This window comes from Anolis carolinensis, chromosome 4 (assembly GCF_035594765.1).
Source record: "Anolis carolinensis isolate JA03-04 chromosome 4, rAnoCar3.1.pri, whole genome shotgun sequence".
NCBI lineage: Eukaryota > Metazoa > Chordata > Lepidosauria > Squamata > Dactyloidae > Anolis > Anolis carolinensis.
The window spans coordinates 14,755,261-14,774,251 of record NC_085844.1 but is presented as its reverse complement, the minus strand read 5'-3'; the positions used below and the strand labels follow the sequence as shown (position 1 = coordinate 14,774,251).

At 39.7% G+C, this 18,991-nt stretch overlaps 2 protein-coding genes and 1 long non-coding RNA gene across 7 annotated transcripts in view; 1 reads left to right on the top strand and 2 right to left on the bottom strand.

The window, feature by feature from the left end:
• The window catches only part of cyrib (CYFIP related Rac1 interactor B), a 73,708-nt gene extending 72,061 nt beyond the window's left edge, over positions 1-1,647 (bottom strand). The window contains exon 1 of one of the 2 annotated variants that reach the window (XM_016992747.2): positions 1,475-1,647. The gene's annotated coding sequence lies outside the window, so the exon portion shown is untranslated. The remainder of the gene's footprint in view (positions 1-1,474) is intronic. The other variant, XM_016992748.2, reaches the window with a different exon arrangement.
• LOC134298783 (uncharacterized) lies at positions 1,553-6,887 on the top strand. The gene is made up of 2 exons (XR_010005864.1): positions 1,553-1,672; positions 2,230-6,887. It is a non-coding gene; the product is annotated as an uncharacterized LOC134298783 (long non-coding RNA).
• Positions 6,888-8,937: 2,050 nt separating this feature from the next.
• asap1 (ArfGAP with SH3 domain, ankyrin repeat and PH domain 1) overlaps positions 8,938-18,991 on the bottom strand; it is a 168,192-nt gene continuing 158,138 nt past the window's right edge. For all 4 annotated transcript variants that reach the window (XM_062980026.1, XM_008108201.3, XM_062980025.1 and 1 more), the window contains 3 exons: positions 17,634-18,136; positions 14,670-14,792; positions 8,938-12,440 (listed from right to left, as the gene is read on the bottom strand). In XM_062980026.1, coding sequence (XP_062836096.1) covers positions 12,366-12,440; positions 14,670-14,792; positions 17,634-18,136 — 701 coding nt within the window. In that variant the 3' untranslated portion in view covers positions 8,938-12,365. The remainder of the gene's footprint in view (positions 12,441-14,669; positions 14,793-17,633; positions 18,137-18,991) is intronic.

Below are 18,991 nucleotides of genomic sequence, written 5' to 3'. Positions count from 1 at the left end.
TTTGCCCATATCCATGGCAGTCATCCTCAGAGGTTGTGAGGTCTGCTGGAAACTAGGCAAGTGGGGTTTAATGTATCTGTGGAAAGTCCAGGGTGGGAGAAAAAACTCTTGTCTGTTTGAGGCAAGTGTGAATGTTGCAACTGATCACCTTGACTAGTATTGAATAGCCTTGCGGCTTCAAAGCCCGGCTGCTTCCTGCCTGTTGTGAGAGGATTTACTGGCCCTGATTGTTTCTTATCTGAAATCCCTGTTTCCAGAGTTTTCAGAGGATCCTTCTTGTCCTTTGTGGAACATACTCTACAACAATTTATTGATTAGCCATTTGGCCTTATCAAGAGCAGTCAGTACAAACACAACTTACAACATACATCTAGTTCACTTAAAATAAAATACAGATATACAGGTATTTGTCTTCTTGGTGCCAGTGTAGCTTAACTATAGATCTAGGCATCAACTATCCTCGTCTCCCATACACTGCACCCCAATCTGATCTATGCACTCCGATCTCCTTTTAGCAGCTTTAAACAAATACAGGGCCACTTTTGTTGTCAGAGTGGGGTTATAGCCGGCCAACAAAAATGAAATTTTGGCCGCAATATCATAGTGTGGAACATACTCAAAAACGGGGGGGGGGGGGGGGGGGGGCTTCCAGACAAGAAACAATCAGGGCCAGCTAATCACCTCCCAACAAAGGATTCCCGCAGGCAGAAAGCAGCCAGGCTTTGAAGCTGCAAGGCTATTCAATGCTAATCCATTGCAAAATTCACAGGCAATTTGTCTAGATGGCAACTCCCATCATCCCTGCACACATCACTGCAACTGCTATGGGATGATGGGATTTGTAGTCTGACAAGGACTTTAGCCTTGGTGCTGCCTCAACTACAAATCCCAGGAACCCTTAGCATTGAGTTGGCAGTTCAAGTGGTGCCAAACTGCATTAATTGTACCATGTAGATGCAGCCCTATTCAATGCAAACAGGGCTCCACCTTTGCTTGGCTCCAAAATCACTATTGTAGCCAAAGAGTGATGCTGCCTGAACTGCAAATCCCAGGAACCCCTAGCATTGAGCCAAGTGGTGCCAAACTGCATTAACTGTACCATGTAGATGCAGCCCTATTCAATGCAAACAGGGCTCCACCTTTGCTTGGCTCCAAAATCACTATTGTAGCCAAAGAGTGATGCTGCCTGAACTGCAAATCCCAAGAACCCCTAGCATTGAGCCATGGCAGTTCAAGTGGTGCCAAACTGCATTAATTGTACCATGTAGATGCAGCCCTATTCATTCAATGCAAACAGGGCTCCACCTTGCTTGGCTAATGAATCAATATGCTCTTCGTGATTCTGCCCCCTTAAAAAAACACCTTCCCCAATTTGTCCCCAAAGGCAAGCCTTTCTTTCATTGCAGAGCTGATTTCCCCCAAGTCATGCTGCAAAACAGAGAGACAGAAAGAGAGAGAAAAAGGGAGGACTCACGTTTGCCGTGGAGAAGAGAGCAATGGATCGGAGCCTGGCTGGGCATCAAGGGAGGAGGCGAGGCAAGGAGGGCTCGCAGAGAAGACAGAAACCAGGGACACAGAGAGAAAAACCAGGGACCTGATTCTCTCCAGCAAAGGCGAACCAAGCCAGCCTGCCTGCCTTCCGGGTTGGCCCCTTCCGACGTCACGGCTACAGGTTTGCAAAGAGGAGGAGGAGGAAGAGCAGGGAGGGAGGGAGGGAAGGCTCTTGGCTTCAGATAGGCAGGCAGGCAGGCCCTCAAGGTCTGGATCAGTTGACACAATGAGCCAGGGCAAATCTGCAAAAGAAGACAAAAAGGCATTCACTCAAATCAGTACATAGCTCAGGCATGGGCCAACTTGGGCCCTCCAGGTGTTTTGGACTTCAACTCCCACAATTCCTAACAGCCGGTAGGCTGTTAGGAATTGTGGGAGTTGAAGTCCAAAACACCTGGAGGGCCCAAGTTGGCCCATGCCTGAGCTATCAATCAGAATAGATAAGTTTTGTGCTTGCATGCACACATAGGCAAAGGTAAAGGTTTCCTCTGACATTAAATCCAGTTGTGTCCGACTCTGAGGGTTGGTGCTCATCTCAATTTCTAAACCGAAGAGCTGGCATTGTCTGTAGATGTCTTCAAGATCATGTGGCCGGCATGACTGTATGGAGCGCCGTTATCTTCCCGCCAGAGCGGTACCTATTGATTTACTCACATTTGCATGTTTTCGAACTTCTAGGTTGGCCGAAGCTGGGACTAACAGCAGGTGCTCACTCTGCTCCCCAGATTGGAACCTGCGATCATGTGGCAGGCATGACTGCATGGAGCGCCGTTACCTTCCCGCCGGAGCGGTACCTATTGATCTACTCACATTTATATGTTTTCGAAATGCTACGTTGGCCGAAGCTGGGGCTAACAGCAGGTGCTTACTCTGCTCTACAGATTGGAACCTGCAACCTTTTGATCCGCAAGTTCAGCAGCTCAGCGCTTTAACTCGCTGCGCCACCAAGGGTCCAGTTCTTTGGATGTCCATTCTGGTTTCTTTAGACTTCTCCTTGTTGGCACTCTTTTCATTTGTTCCTTCAGTATCTCGCATTTAAGAAACTCCCATTCATCATTAACTCCCTTCTCTTTAAGCATTCCTATCCATGGGATCACACTCAGTATTTCCCAAAGTTTCTTGATCACACCCAGTATTTTCCAGAGTTTCATATAGAACCAATAGGATAGCAATCTAAATGGGAACCCTCTTTGAGTGTTAGCATGTGCTCATTTGGTCAATGTGATTTTAAAATAACAGCCCATCTGTTTGAGGCTGCATTTTCATTCATTTTGCTAAGCAGAATTTTCTTGCGCCCCAAGTCTTCCCTTCCTAGATGCACCGGACAGAGATGGACTCAGTTGGACATCTCAATAATCAAAGCCGTGGGCAAAAGCTGTTAAGATAATGAGCATTGGCCATGTTGATTCTGACAGGTCGGCACAATTTACAATCTTCTTCCCCACCCTTGTTAAGGCATGCTTATGCATATTTATTCAAATGTTAGTATAATTAGCTGTACATCTTGTTCAAATAGATATCTTTTGTCAAAGAAGACCTGAGCAAAAAAACATACTGTGTATTGCAGTCGCTGGGGATATGAAGTGTTTTCTCCCATTTCCAGTTTTGCATAATGGGAAATCGATATTTTTATAAGGGTAAATCTTACAAGACGGCCAGTATGGTATTGTGGTTTGTGTTTTGGACTATGACTCTGGAGTCCAGGGTTCGGTTCCCTGCTTGGCCGTGAATCTCACGATTTCAGCCACAAAAAAACCCCGTCGGAAAACCCGCCTGATGTCGGAAAAGACTTGGAGGCTCTAAAATAACAAACCTGATAAACCTTGTCCTACCTTTGTAAAGAGAATTCACTCTTTTTGTTCATAGCAATACATACCAAATTCTTCCTTACTCCCTAAAATGAAAAGAAACCGAGCACTAACCGTATTTACTAGTTATGAGTCATGCCATATTCAATGAATGTCAGTTATCTAGAGACTGCAGCCCTATTTTCTAAGCCTTCCTTCCCTCTCTGAATCCTCTGTTGGCTCTGATTTCTTCTGACGCTGCTCAGATCTCCAACTACAGAGAACAGAATTGTTTTTGCTCCTACCGCGCCTCCTAATAATAATGATGATACTATAATGCAGTGGTGCCTGTATGTGTGCCTATGTGTCTTCAGTTTGCCTGGTGGTTTTCATGGAGTTTTCTTAGGCCAGGAGTACTCAGAAGTGGTTTTGTCAATTCCTTCCTCTGAAATAGAGCCTCCAGCACCAGGGATTCATTGACGGTCCCCATCCAAGTACTAACCAGGACTGAACCTGCTTAGCTTCCATAATCAGATGGGATCTGGTGCCTTTATGGTACCATGAAAGCACAAAGTGATTATTATGGCCACAAAAATGAAGTTACTACTTTGGGGAGTGAGACAATTTTGTATCACTTTGTGATCTGATACAAAGTCCTAATCAGTCCATATCTGGGAAGTGGGATAGGCTTCTTTTCTTTCTTGTTTAGGCTGAAAAAGAGATTGGCCACACATAACCCAGTTAGTGGTTCACAGGGATTTGAACCTGAGGCCCATGCATGCAACATATTCATAGCCACAAGATTCCAATTTAATTGCTATGGTGGCTTCCGATGCAATCCTAGGATTTGTAGTTTAGGGAGGAGTGTTTAGAAATCTCAGTCAGAGACCTGTTGTCCCTAACAAACCCCAGGATTTGATAGTATTTGCTGTGGCAGTTGAAGCTGTATATGACACTACATTTTTGTCGTGTGAATGGGCTCTGGGGTCACTACACGTCTCAAACCTCTACAGGTACATGTACATCGTAGAATTTATGCAGTTTGGCACCACGTTAACTCCCATGGCTGAATAGGAGTCTTTAGCCTTCTCTGGCAAGGAGTGCTGGTGCCTCACCGAACCTCCACTACTCCATAGCATTGAGCCATGGCAGTTAAAGTAGTGTCAAACTGCATTAATTCTACAGTGTAGATGTGCCCTACATCATACTGTCTCTCTTCTTGGAGGTGGTTTCAGCCAAAACAGGACATCTGACAATTGACCTCCGGTACTTTTTTTTACAGCTGGAAATCAGGAGGTGAAATCTTTCCTATCATCCTTTCCTTCCAAGGCTTGACCTGACAAATTTTCTACCTGCGATTCATGTCCACAAAGCCAAATTAGCACAGCCCCCATAGTGAGCACTGCAATTTCGCTTCATCTGGAGGCAAGATTTGAGAAGTGGAAAAAAAAGTTAAATAAGTTCCCAGTTGAAGGCAGAAGAACAATTTTAAACCACCTCCATGATTTAAGCCATGGTAGCTTTAAGCCACTGCTAGCAATCTTTACAAAGTCCTGAAAGGATGGAGTGGGGAGGCAGAACCCAGAATCAACATTGCCTTTAAAAGCGCGCTTGCCGTTAAGGACCACATACAGTGAAAAGTGCAATGTCAAGTGCTGAGCTAACTTGTAAAACACTTGAATAAATACACTGTATGCCAAGCTGCAGATGGCAGACCTGTTATGTTCACGGTCGGACAAGGGAAGCACAGAGCTGGCAATTGCAACTTGAGAAAATAGCATTGAGGTTATGAGGGTTCGAACACAGAGGGGCTGGAAGCAAAAAATAATATATCAAATGCCTTCCTGTTGAACAGCTGCACTGACTTGGGATCTGTCTGTATTTCATTGTGTGCCATGAAAATGGACTGAAACCCAGCAGTGGTGCCTCGGTGGTCTTCTTCCAGGGGCTGAACAATCCCTATGTGGGCAGGACTTGAGCAGAGGCCAAACTGTATGTCAGATCTGAGATCAGCTCTCTCCTAATGACTTGGTTGCACTTTAGGGCAGCCAAATGCTGACAAAGGCCCTACATTCTGTTCCGGCTTTCTCTTTCAGTTTTTTTGAAGGGCAAAGGTGTCTGGATTTTGAGCTAGGAATCTACTTTGGAATAAGTCATTAGTTACGGTTATTGTTTGAAGCCCTCCCCTCAAGTTGACAGTTCAGAGCAAACTTATGCAGCATTCTAGATTTTATTGTACGACAGTCCCAGTACTCCTTTCCATTGGCGTTGCTGATTTGGTTTGATGGGAGTTGTGGACAAACAACATAGCACAGTTCTCACCCCTGATTTTTTTTAAAAAGTGACTCCACTCTTTTTTTCCAAAGGTAGTTAATTCTTACTTTTAAAAACATCTCACACTCTTCTTCTGTTCTCCTGATTTTTGGCACAACAGGTCACAAGCCAGCACTGTAACCATGTGGTCTTTCTCCTCCAATTTAACTAGGTCTTCTATACAAATATTATATTACAGTTCATATAATCACAGGATCACTGGAAGGAAAAATTATATTATCTAATCCATCCTTTTTGGTCTCTCTTTTCTGGACATGTTCCAGTTTGTCAATATACTTTTTGAATTGCTTTGCCCTGAACAGGACACAGCATTCCAGGTGAGATCTGACCTGTGTTTATGTATTGTCTGTCCATGTTAATTGTATAACAGCATTGAATGTTTGCTGTATATGTGTTCTGTAAACCTCCTGAATCCCCTTGGGGAGATAGAGCAGAATATAAGTAAAGTATATTATATTATAATAAAGTGGAATAGAATGGCATTAGTAATTCTGTCAGTTTAGACATTATGCCAATGTTTACATAGCCTAGAATGGCATTGACTTTTTTACTTTGTAATCTGTTTGTGCATATGCATAGCAAATGAGGGAAACTTTCACAAAATTATTGAAATATTGTGTGTACAATTATTGTCAATTTGTGTGAATAAGAAACATAAATGAATGCTGTGTTGAGACTGAGTCCCATCTCCCAAATATGCAAATGTAGGTATACAAAAATGTGAAATCTAAAACATCTTTGATTCCAAGCATTTTGGATTAAGGATATTCAGCCTGTAACTGGCCTACAGAACACAACCCGTATGTCTGGCCCCTTCCACACTGCCTCTATATCCCAGGATCTAATCACAGATTATCTGCTTGTCCCAGTGGAGTCAGTGGAGACTCATATAATCCAGTTGAAAGCAGATTAAAGCAGATAATCTGGGATCAGATCCTGGGATATAGGGGCAATGTAGAAGGGGCCTTTAACTGGAGAACTGTTGCAATGAAATTGAGCAAAACAGCCCATACATACCTTCCATCAGAACAATGTCCAGGAAAGGAAGGATCATAGTGAACATCCACTACATCTCATCCAAAGCATTGCACAAAGGTGCATTGAGAATTCATAAAAAGCCGGCCTTTCAAAATTACAATTGACCCTCCATCTTTGCAAGTTTGTCTCCTGCAGATTTAATTATTGGTTAATTCCATTAAAATGTTCTTGCTAGAAGTCTCTAGGTCCTCCAGTGCAATTCTATGCTCAACTTGCTGTAGAAGTTGCCCAAGGATCGTGCTTAATGATCTAAAGATTTCTTGAGAGGTGTTGCTTCAGATTTTTTTTAAAAAATAGCTTTTTAAAATTCAGTGGGCATCCTGCACCTATAACTCTAGTGCATGTGGAGGGCTATGTGCACAGTAAAAGCAAGTGCACATTTGAAGTCTCTGAGTCACTCCACACCAACTGAAAGCACCAGCCACTGAAGTCTGATTGGAGGTGCTATGTCTCTTTTTATGACTGATTTATGAGGACAGTTGCTAATGGCACTAGGATCTGTAGCATTGCCTTGAATGCAGATAGCATTGTGTGATCTGATAGAGAGAGTCAGGTTTCCTCAGCATCAGACTATCTCGCCCATTCTTGCTCCTTTTGCTTTTGCTAAGGGCCAAACTAGACATCTTCTGATGAGGAGTTTCTTTCTAATGCAGGGAACAGCTTCAAAGGAAGTCTTTTTTTACTTCCAGCTATAATCTTTAACCATGATCATTCACTCCAAATAAAGTACTGTTTGTATTACAAAAAAGAGCATGCTAGAAACAAAAACACATGGAGCATCAGATCTCAATTCACCTTTGTATGCTAGTTTGATGAGAAGGGTTGGCTGGATGCATGGATAGTCTACCTTCTGTGCTTAGTGTATCTCATGATTAATATCTATTAGCAGACTTCTTTATGACAGGTTGCTGCACTAAAGAAATCTAGAGAGCCCAATGTTTATTATTATGGATCAGTCTGCAAACTCCAGTATTTTGCTGCCCATCACATGCTTAGTAGCAACCCACAACCAAGGCATGGACAGCAACAGTACCTTCTTGCTTCCTAATGGGATGCATTGAAAGGCAGTGTCTCATAATATGCAGCCAGCATGGCTAGTAATCATTGGGGTTATTCTTGTAAAACTCTCCAGGTTGGTGGTAATCGTTCATTTGGTTGGCTATCACAATAATTACCTATTTGTCATTGTAATAGGGCCTTCCTAAGTCCAAGTTGACTTGAAGGCAGTTAACAACAAAAGTGTAATTGCATAGTATCTTTGTAAACATAGCTCCAATGTGGAAATGCTTAGGAACTGTTCTGAAGGGGCAGAAAGCAGCTTGTTTACAATATGGTAAGATTCACCTGTATCCATGGGGATATGAACCTGATCAGACTACAGTTGCATTAAGCCAGAGATATGAAGGAATACCATTGAATTGCTTCTGGTCCCAGCATACCATGCATTTGAGGAACTAGAGATTAGAAGGGGTATGTATCATCCCTAATTTGCTAGGTCCTCCAAGACTATGGTGACCTCTGGGATAATTATACCATAAAACCATGCTTGGAGAACCAAAGTAATTCCTAGAAACTATTCTCTCTGCCCAGGCATGGGTAAGTGAAACTGTGGGTATGGGTTAGACAATTATAGGGGTCTTATTATATATTTAAATTCCGCCATGTGATTTAACATGGGACAGTGGTTTGAATGCTGAATTAAGCCTTCATGACACCAGAACTGAATCCTGCTCAGCCTTGAAAACTCACTGGATGGCCTTGGGCCATACTAAAAATTGGACAAACAATTATTGGCATATATTGAGCCACTATATATTCAGTTGTTATAATGTATATATTTACACGGTAGTAAATGTCTATGCATTTCTGATAGCCTCAAAGTTAAACATGTGCAAGAAGGAAACTGTTGAGTGTATATCTGTATACATATAAAAGTTAAAATATGCATGCCTGTATGTGTACTTCGAAGGCTCTCACATGGCTTAAGAGATCTGGACCAAATTTGGTACACATAATCTTCATTAATCAACTTAAAATGATGTTGGGGTTTAAACCCTTGAAATTCACCCCTGCAGCTCTCAGATGCAACTACAAGAGGGAAGAAAAAGAAAGGCTTCCTCAGAAGGAGAAATAACCGAATACTGAAGATACCGAAGATGTCCACTCCTGCCAGAAATGAGTTAATTCTCCTCTAGTTAGCTAGTTAATAAAAGGCCATACAGGTGTCTGGGATCAACTGAATACATTTATTTAAAAGCAATTTTAAATATTAAAAAAGTAGAAATTAACACATACAGTACTCAAACGGTCACATTAAACACGTAAAGAGACAAGTATACTGATGTATAATGACTGTAACATTCAAATAAGACTTCAGTTTCCAACTCGTGGCACTATCAGATCTGCTGTCTATACATGTTGATGTGCTATGTCATAAAAAAATAAATAGTAATTGCTGTTCAACAGTAAAATAACACACCATTTGCCGAACATACTTCCCTCTCCCACTGGGGAAAAAACCCCAAACAGACAGACTTTTCCAAATATGTCATGTACAAAATTGCAGATAGTGGCTCTGAGTTTAAATTCAACACTGTATTTAAACCCAACCTATATATCATACATTGTATTTTAATTCTCCTATGGACTTTCAAATCACTTAGAATAGTTAACTCTTGTTCCTGCTGGAACTCACTTTAGTTTTTAAAAAATTCATATTCTACTTCAAAAAGCATACAAAATAATAGACATTTGACTCTACATCATTTTACACATCTGAATCTTCATTACATCTGCTTTTTTCTCCCCCTTAAAGGAGTGTATTTTTGAGATTAGGATATATTTGACAAATAAGGTAGATCAGTTTTGTTCTTTAATATATATGAAGAACGCTGCATTGATGAGCTATATGGAGTAAGAACTTAGCTTTGATATAAATAGCATAATTCTGGAAACACTGAAATCAGTAACAGTGCAGAGTTGATGCCAACAGGCTCACTCACCTGGATGCTTGCTTTTAACATAATGTATCATGATCAGAGCATGGTCGTAATGCATTAAAAAAACAGTGCATTACCTGGAGTTTGTTGCTTTACACGATAATGACCGCAAATCTTCATTTTTTCAAAAATGCACGAGGAATACTAACTTACAAAAGGATCATGGGGTTTTTCTGTTACTTATTTCAAGGTGAGGGGAACATGATAGAAGGAATAACCTGGCTGGCTCAACTCATCATGCTGTGGCCATCTCTGTTTGTGGGTAAGATACAGTGGGCTACAGAAAAGCTCAGCTGGAGAAGAGAACGAAGAAGATTGGGGGAGGAAACAATGAAAAATACTGTGCTTTTCTTAATGCAAGTTGTAGGATTAGCCTTGGTTGGTCTTCCATTCTGCAGGCTGGTCTTCCCTTCAGCCCGAGCTCTGCAGTCTGTAGGATGGTTGGAGGAAGGACCATTGAGGCTAAGAATCATGGATTCATGGCATATGAAGTCCAGAGAGACAAATGGGGTTGTTCTGTCCAAACCCGTGTTTTTTCTTTAATTGGACTTTTTTTTTGGCCTCAGAATTATTAAAGCTTTGTAAGCTGCTTAAATGTTATTGTTTGTTTCTCCCAAAGAAAAAAACTGCCAAAAATGATGCTCACCATCATGGTAGCCATATGGAGAGGAAATGCCCCTTCCACCTCCGCAGTTGCCCATCCTGCCATAGTCAGGTTGAGGACCAAAGAGGATTTTACGTGTTTTCTCTCCTGCCCACAGATAGCCTAAACATAGTGTGTGATGGGCCAGCCACATGACTGCTCAACTGCGTCTTTCCTTCTAACCCACTATTTGACCACATTCCCAACAAGTAATGCAGAAACCCCATTCCCGGTTGAAAGAAAGTGCCCTAAACCTTGTCCTTCTTTTACCTGTTACAATAAAAACCGAGGAAGCCTTGGTTTTGTAACACATCACTTTTTAGCATTGCTTCAGTGAAGCAAATATTTAAAAATCACTTTCCAATAATAGCTGATAAATGTTGTTTCTCTTCATGCAAGATTTCTTAGACTATGTTTTTGTATGTTAGCCATTAAAAAAGAAAACAAATATTCACTGAGTACAGGGTTGTACAACACCGAAAGTGAAAAACTCAAGAGAGATTAGCTTGAAATCGTGTTTCGGTCAAATGAAACATTTTGACATGGAGTCATAAGAATCTGACACAGAGGACAGGAAACTTGTCCTATTGTCAAAGTCAGTAACTTTAAAGAGTATTCTGTGTCCGCAAACAATAAAATGCAAGGAGCCATGTAGAAGTTTTCTATTGATCACAAAGCATGGTTTTTCTGCTTCATATATGATCAAAGGGAATGGCCCTTAACAATAAGTGACAGAATATAAGAAAGAAATCTGTCTTTAATACATGAGTTTAAGGTGCAAGTAATGCAGTATTAAAACTCTAAAGCTATCACAAGTCACAGCACACCTTGTGGTTCCACCAATGTTGGCAGATTCTCAGTGTTCAATCAGATTCGTTGTTAAGACTCATTATCAGCATAAGTAAATGCAGGTACAACTGAATGGTCCCATTAATTAATAGCTGATCTTTCATATATTTTTGACAAAAAATTCATTTCTTTTGGCTTCTCCAGGCCAAAAGAAAACCACCATTACATTATTATTTTTTGTATGCTGAAGGGCCAAATTCCCTAGCCACAAAGTGGTTTTCTAGATAGGCCAATTAGCACACAAAGATTTATGGTAACTGATTGTTCACTGAGGTGGGAAATAATTACCATAAGGCTTCACTACTTTTAAAAAAAAGACTTTTTAAAAAACCCACAAGTTGACAGATGGCCCTTAACATTCTTGCATTAACAAAGGTTGTAAGGAAGCACATGAAGGCATGCAGATGTAGACAGACTTCTTTGAGTCCCTGGTTGAGAGAAAGGAAACCTCCAGCCCAAAGCCCCACATGATCTTATTCTTTGGAGACTGTCAGATGGTTTTAAGTGAGGTAAATATCACAGGGATCAACTGTTAACAACTACATAATACAGACACATAAAATGTTGATCACACACCATAAAATACGACTACTAGTCTGTAGCATCAGTGAATATTTCTTTTGTTTGATGTGTACACTGAACACTTTTTTCTCAAAACAAATACCAAGGAAGTGGAGTTTCACAAGCTGTTACGTGTTTACATTTGTAGCTGTAAACTGGGCTGTAAATGAGCCAAAGCAGTTCGTTTTGAAAACGGAACCTAACTCTCTGCTAGTTATTTCAGAATACTGATCTGTTAGGAATGGTAACATCTGTACAGTTAAATAGGACTGAATGAGACCTTCCATATTTAGAAAGCTGGTAGTTCATACACACAGAAAGAGATGTAAGTGCTTGATGCCAAGGATGGCTTGAGCAAACCCAGTAAGGCATGCCAGGTCCCAAGGCTACCATAATACTGGCAAAGGCGGAGTAACACCATTTATTTACAAGACAAGTCACCTTTGTAGGGTGAGCCATGAGTTCTTATTCTATTAACAGCAATTATATATACATATATATCCACAATTGTGCACAGAATTACAAGGATGCAGCAGCTGTTTGTTTCGTGCTAAAAGCCTGTCTTGCAGGAAGGATGTGCAATGCTCAAGTTTCCAGTCTGGCTTAGTCTGACAAAATGTGGACGAAGGATACTGGGAAAACCCCTTTCCGCTCTGGTTCTCCTTCAATGTGGCCAATCTGCAAAGAAGAAACAGTGTTTGATTGGGAGACAAGAGTTCTGTGAGGCGTGTTCCTCCAATTGTTCACTACCATAAATCTTTCAGGTGCTTCCACAAAGCACACAAAGTTAGTCAACAGTTTCACACTTCATTGGCAGTCATTTTAGTGTCACCAGAGGCCCTCCCTCCAGGTGTTTTGTACTTCAACTGCTATAATTCGGCTGTTAGGAATTGTGGGAGTTGAAGTCCAGAACACCTGGAGGGCCGAAGTTGGCCCATGCTTGATCTATAGCTTGAGTTCATTATATATCTGGATAATCACAGTTTCCACACTCAGGCCACAAATTTAGATCAAACAACAGTGACAGTTATCTGAAATTGAAAATAGGTTAATTGTAACTGCAGACGGTATTCACCCAATTGGGTCACCAACACAAAAAAAGGAAAATAAAAAAAGATTTCAGTTTGGAGGCTGCTTATAGTATCTATAATACTTTTTTACAGACCATGAGAAGCAGCAGCCCTTGTTCCACAGAGTTAATTGGGGAAGCCTTAATCTAACGAGCTGCTCTGCCTTGTAACATTGCTTTCAGATATAACTATTTTTAATCAGAGCTAAAGGATATATAAATAGAAGACACAGAAACACGTAGAACATTAGTTACTTACATTACGGAGAGTGAGTTTATTGAGAAAATTGTTTTACATACAAACATTTATATTTTGCAAATAGGGGCCTTCTGTTTCTATCCAAAATTGTGCTTGAGTTTAGTTTTGTAAAAATATGTTTTATTGACTTGATGACAATCTATCAGTTATTAAAGTGGAGTTTAGATGTGCTTTTAAGAATGTTATATATTGAGTGTGTATTACACATATTATTGAAACCTGTTTTGGCTTCATAAAGATAATTTGTACATTTACTTTCATTTTCATGACAGCCAGTGGCTTGGGTGTTGGATTATGATTCTGGAGAGCAGGGTTCAAATCCTCACTAAACTATGAAAACTCATTTGGGCAAGTCACACTTTTGCCTCAGAGGAAGGCAAAAGCAAACTCCCTCTGAAAAAATTCTGCCAAGAAAACCCAGTAATAGGTATGTCTTAGAATCACCAAAAGTCAGGAACAACAATCTTTTAATTATCTCAGATGAAGGACCTAACGAAAGTACGTATTATTTCAAGCTCAAATAATACATACTTCTGTTTGTCTCATTTCCTCTACTCCTAATGAGCAACAACAGCCGTCAAGTCCAATACTCAGAGCCCCAGACTTGCCTAATAGAATACACTGAAATTGTCGAAGGATACATTTTTCATTTTACATGGGCACAATTAACCAAATGATTTCATATTGCTAAACAAATGAAAAATATTGTGAAATTTTTAAATACCACTTGCTTCCAATATGCTTTTCTTAAATGAGATCTTGCATATTGACCATATGTTTTATCTTAAGTATTCCCATCCTTGGATGAAGACTGGTACACATGAAGCCATCAAAGACAAATTATAAGACTGTTGCTGTGGACTGCACAACAGGAATGAAGATCTACTCTCAGCAGCAGAATAAATTGCTTTTCTGGGTCCAAGGTTTTATCCTTGACATCTCATAGAATCATAGAATCTCAAGGTACCCGTGAGAAAGAATTCTGTCTCAAAACCTGGAGAAATGCTGACAATCAGTTGAGACTTACATTCCCCAATCTAGTGAATTCTGGAGATGTATGATTACCAGTTCTATCATTTTAAGTCTAAACTGATCCATCTGGGCTGAATATTATGTGAGTTGCAGTAACACAGATTTGAACGTTGATGTTTTACAAGCCAAAAGGGCTCACGATCATCACAATAAAGAGAAGATTTGACTTTCTCTTCCTAACATTCATTTCTTTCACATTGCATCACAATCTTAAACTGAGTAACACCATGCAACATGGTGACTTGTCCTCATACTGATGCAAAGATTGTATAGCTGAGTGTATCTGCACTTTTTCTTACATTGCCAACAAGGAATCAGAGTATACAGAGCTATCTCTGAACAAAGTCAATGGTAAAACTACTCTGACATCAACAGAACTGCATTTGATATTTAAGCAACAGAATACGATTCACAACTATACATAAAATGTAACTAATAAGTAGAAAGATGGCAGAAGTTAAAACTATACATGATAGTGTTTGGCAATCCTTGAAGACACTGTGTGATATAGGGCTTTTAATACTATTTATAGCAGAAAGATACATACCCACCACTCTTGGTCCTCTTCACCTGTGACAATAATAACTTCACCTTCAACAAATGTGAGTTCATCATCATTATCTGCTTGGCAGTCATAGATTGTCTTCACTCTCCTAACTTTGTTCTTGCCCTTTAAAAAAAACATATTCTAGATAAAGCAGTAAAAATACAGTTTCACATTCTTCCTTGGTAGCAATAAATCCAATGAGCATTGTAATTACATTTATATCTATGTATGGCACAAACCTCGCTTCAGTTATTTACAGCTAAATTAAAACTTCAAATTTAGAGTTGCAAGTCCACTTGTAAAGTACAGGCAATCCCCGAGTTACAAACATCTGACTTACAAATGACTCATGGTTAAGAATGGGGTGAGACAACAGGAAGTGAGAGACATCTACCCCTAGGAAGGGAAATTCATTCCTGAAAAAGTTATTATCATGGGGAAAAGATGTCTCCACTGAAGCTTCCTCACCAATCCTTGTTTCCACAAACCAAATTTTCCAAAATCCAGTGATCACAGGGACTGAAAGTGAAAGGAAATCTTCTGAACAGGGGCACAGAGAGCAAAACAAACACCACAGGAGTGTTAACCCTTCATTGTACTATCCAAAGCTAAAAAATAGGGTTTTTTTACATTTAAAAACATACCTGCTCTGACTAACATACAAATTCTACTTAAGAACAAACCTACAGAACCTACTCTGTTTGTAACTAGGGGATTACCTGTAAACCTACTGAGACAATCAACGTTTTGTAAATCAACATCAAACGATTCTATTGATTACGTGGGACTGACAACTATATTTAACCTAGAGATTTATTTTATTTAATATTAATGTAATGATATATTTCCCTTACTTCTTCTAAAATTTCCATCACACAGAACTCCAAAAGAGGTAATGTACACTGCCCATGGGACATCTGAAAATCAGTGGTTCTGATGTAATGAATTACAGAAGTAGCAGCAAGCTTAGTGGGCAAGTCCTATGTCAAATTGCATTTTAATGTTTGTATGCTTTAGTTTTTAATTTACGTATTGTCTGATTTTTAGTGTTAGCTGTTTTGAGTCTCCTTTGAGAGAGAAGAAGCGGGATATAGATACGAAAGTAATAGTATGCATGTAATTGGGATAATACCAACACTCATCCAGAGGTTTTCTTCCTCCTTCTCTCACTGATATAATAATTACTTTATTGAAAAATCATGATTTGTTGGGCCAGAAATTCCCTCTCTTCCCTCTTTCACTTTCATACATTTTAAACCCCACACTTCAGCTACAAAACGTGATCTGTGCCTTGCTGCCCTTCTCACTAACCCTGCATGGCATGGAGAAACTTTCACAATTTGGTCAGTTTGAAGAAAAAGCTCTACAGAGTGACTGGCTGCTAACCTATTTTAAATTTAGAGTTCCTGTTTTACATGTGCAGGCATGCCTTGCCTTAAGGCCCTTCACTTTAGAGAACTTTATTACATGTTCAATTCATATCTATTATTTTCAGCAGTGATGTGCACATCAGCTTAACGCAGACTAAATCAAGCAGGCCAGCCAGTGCCGTTTTGTTATCTGCAATCAGTCTATAAACATGTTTTTAGGCTTTTACATGTAGTTGACAGGAGAAAAAAAAGAAGAAAAGTGGTGATGCATTGTAAGGTGATATTTACTTTATGATAGTAGTTTGGAATCAAAACTACCACAATACCAAGGTATGGTTGTATGTGCTTTTCATCCATTTCCTGTATTCATTTCCATTATCTTCTTTTTATATGAATGTTATAACATGAGGTATATATGCACATGTAGTTTTAAATACACTTTCTGCTCTTATCTTGTTTAAAATTAATAACATATGCTTATTGGAGCTTTTCTGTTTTAGCAGTCCCTGAAGGCCATGTAAATATTCCACAGCCAAAGTACTTTGGCATAATTGCTTGAATGAAATCTTTTTACATTCTGGGATTCAGTCTTCCCATCTTATTGCGTTGTTTTGGATGTGTTTTCTGTTGGTTTGTTTTTTGGTTTCAAATCCACTATAGTCCACTTTTGATGACTGACCTCCATTTCCATTTCAACCTTCTGAGATATTTGTCATTAATCATTGTAAGGATTACCAAGGTATGCATGGAAAATATTATATTCTCAAGAAAAGAGTTGGGTAGGTACATGCGTTATATCACTAATTTCAAAAGTATTTGGTGAAATTCTATTTTGATTTTATAGTTTTGAAACATTCTAGCTATTAGTAAGAAAATGTGAATTTTTAGACCTATCAACCTGAATAAACAGGTTTTTTTTTTTTAAAAAAACCCTCTTGGTCTGTTTAATCAGAACTTAATAGCTCTGAACATTCAACTTTATTATTTAAACATTTTCCTCACACTTTTATTTAAAGACAATTATTTTTCTGCAAACTAAGAAATGACCTGGAAGTAGATAGATGAAGAGCAGGACACCAAGACCTCGTCCATCACTGGAGCCTCAAGGGCTACTGGAAGACCATACCTCCTGAATTCTTAGTAGAACATCATAAGGAGACGAGCCTTATTGGTTCATAGTCTCTGGTAAAAACAGTTTCTCCTTCCTACTTTATCTACTCATTTTTTCTTTTGGATTTTGTGTATTAAGACTGTGAGCTTGCAAGCAAGGTCTGTCTTATCTTTAAATATGCAGAAGGCTTATCTAAATTTAGCTAGTTTAAACATGTATCGCACCATTAGTCAAAATAGGTTGATGTTGATATATTTCAAATGTATGTTTAAGTGTGCCAAGAGCTAGCGGAAAAATTTGTCAGCATTTGGAACAAAATGCACCCCAGTTGCTGGCCTATCCAAACCATATCACACACTCAACTTTCCTGAACAAAAAACAAACAAACCCATTAGCGGTCTTAGACAATACTAATTCCAAAACAGTATGCTGATGGAAACAACACAACCTAGATTCCATAAAGGGAAAACAGTATCTACCTACCATGTTTATTTTTCTTGGAAGTGGCACTGGGGTCTCTGGCAATGCATGGGCCACATCATTGGAGTCCTCTGAGGTTTGTTTTTGGACGGTCTCTTTAGACTGGACCTTTGGAGAAAGATCCAAGGAATGAGATTTTTGATTTGCCTCTGAAGGCTGAGGCTTTGGCGATATTTCACCTGGAGTTTTAGCCAAAGCATCTCCTAGTTGAGGCTTTGGAGGAAGGTCCTTCATTTGTGGTTTTGGAGGTAAGTCTGCAAGTTGTGGTTTTGGTGGTAGGTCTCCTAATTGAGGTTTGGGGGGTAGTTCTCCTGGTTTAGGGGGTAAATCTCCAATTTGAGGTTTTTGGGGCAGTTCCAGAGCCTGAGGCTTAGGTGGTAAATCTCCAGATTGTGGCTTCTGTGGTAGATCTATACAGAGCGAAGCTGACTTCTGAAACATTTCTGAATGTTGACTGGATTTATCTATTGAAGGAAGATGGATTGTTTCTATTTTTCTTAGTGCCACTGAAATAGAAAATACAATGAGAAGAAATTTCAAAGCAATTCTTACGTTTCTGCAAATTTAAATTCTACCCATTCTTCACTCCAATGCTGTGGATACCACTTACTCACTGTGAGTTGAGCCCAGAATGTTAACTTGAAAAATGGAATTATCTACTTTGTTTGATTTTCCTATTCTGCTCTAATCACTACTGTTACCTTACTGGCCTACACAAATGCACTGTGATTCACACTACTAACATGTTGAAAATAAATTACTACTTCTCCTTTGGAGGTTAAATAGACATCCTCAAAAAGGCCTCCCACCCAATCAGAAGGGGAGTGCAGCTGGCTATCCCATTTATGCCTCAGAAGACTGAACATTTTGTTTATTCCTTGTACCAGCATCCAAGCCGTGACAGACGTGAACATCTTTTTCTTTCCTTGGCTAATGATACTTAAGGAATAAACATAAAAACACTAATGGAAACAGTGGTTTTTACCTGTGATAAGTGAAAAGTGACCACCACGAGATGTGTTTTTCCTCTCTCACATCCTAACAGGCAAGAATGGCACAGATCTTTGAGGAGCAAATCCTGAAAAGGCCAGCTGATTTGTTTGCTAATGTTTCAGAAACTGAAAACTCAATTAAGCAAATCAGTATGCATGAGAGAAGGGACAAACTTAAGAGACAGAGAAGTATTCTTCTCCACTCATGATCTAGTAATGAACCCATACCAGCAGCAACAAACAGGAAAACAAAACCTTTCTCTGCTGGTGGGAAGATGTTTTTCTTTTACTGATAGAGATGAATGTATCTCAAGTAAGAATCAAGATTCCCTTTCACCCTCAGATGAGATGTATAGAACTCCTCTTAAA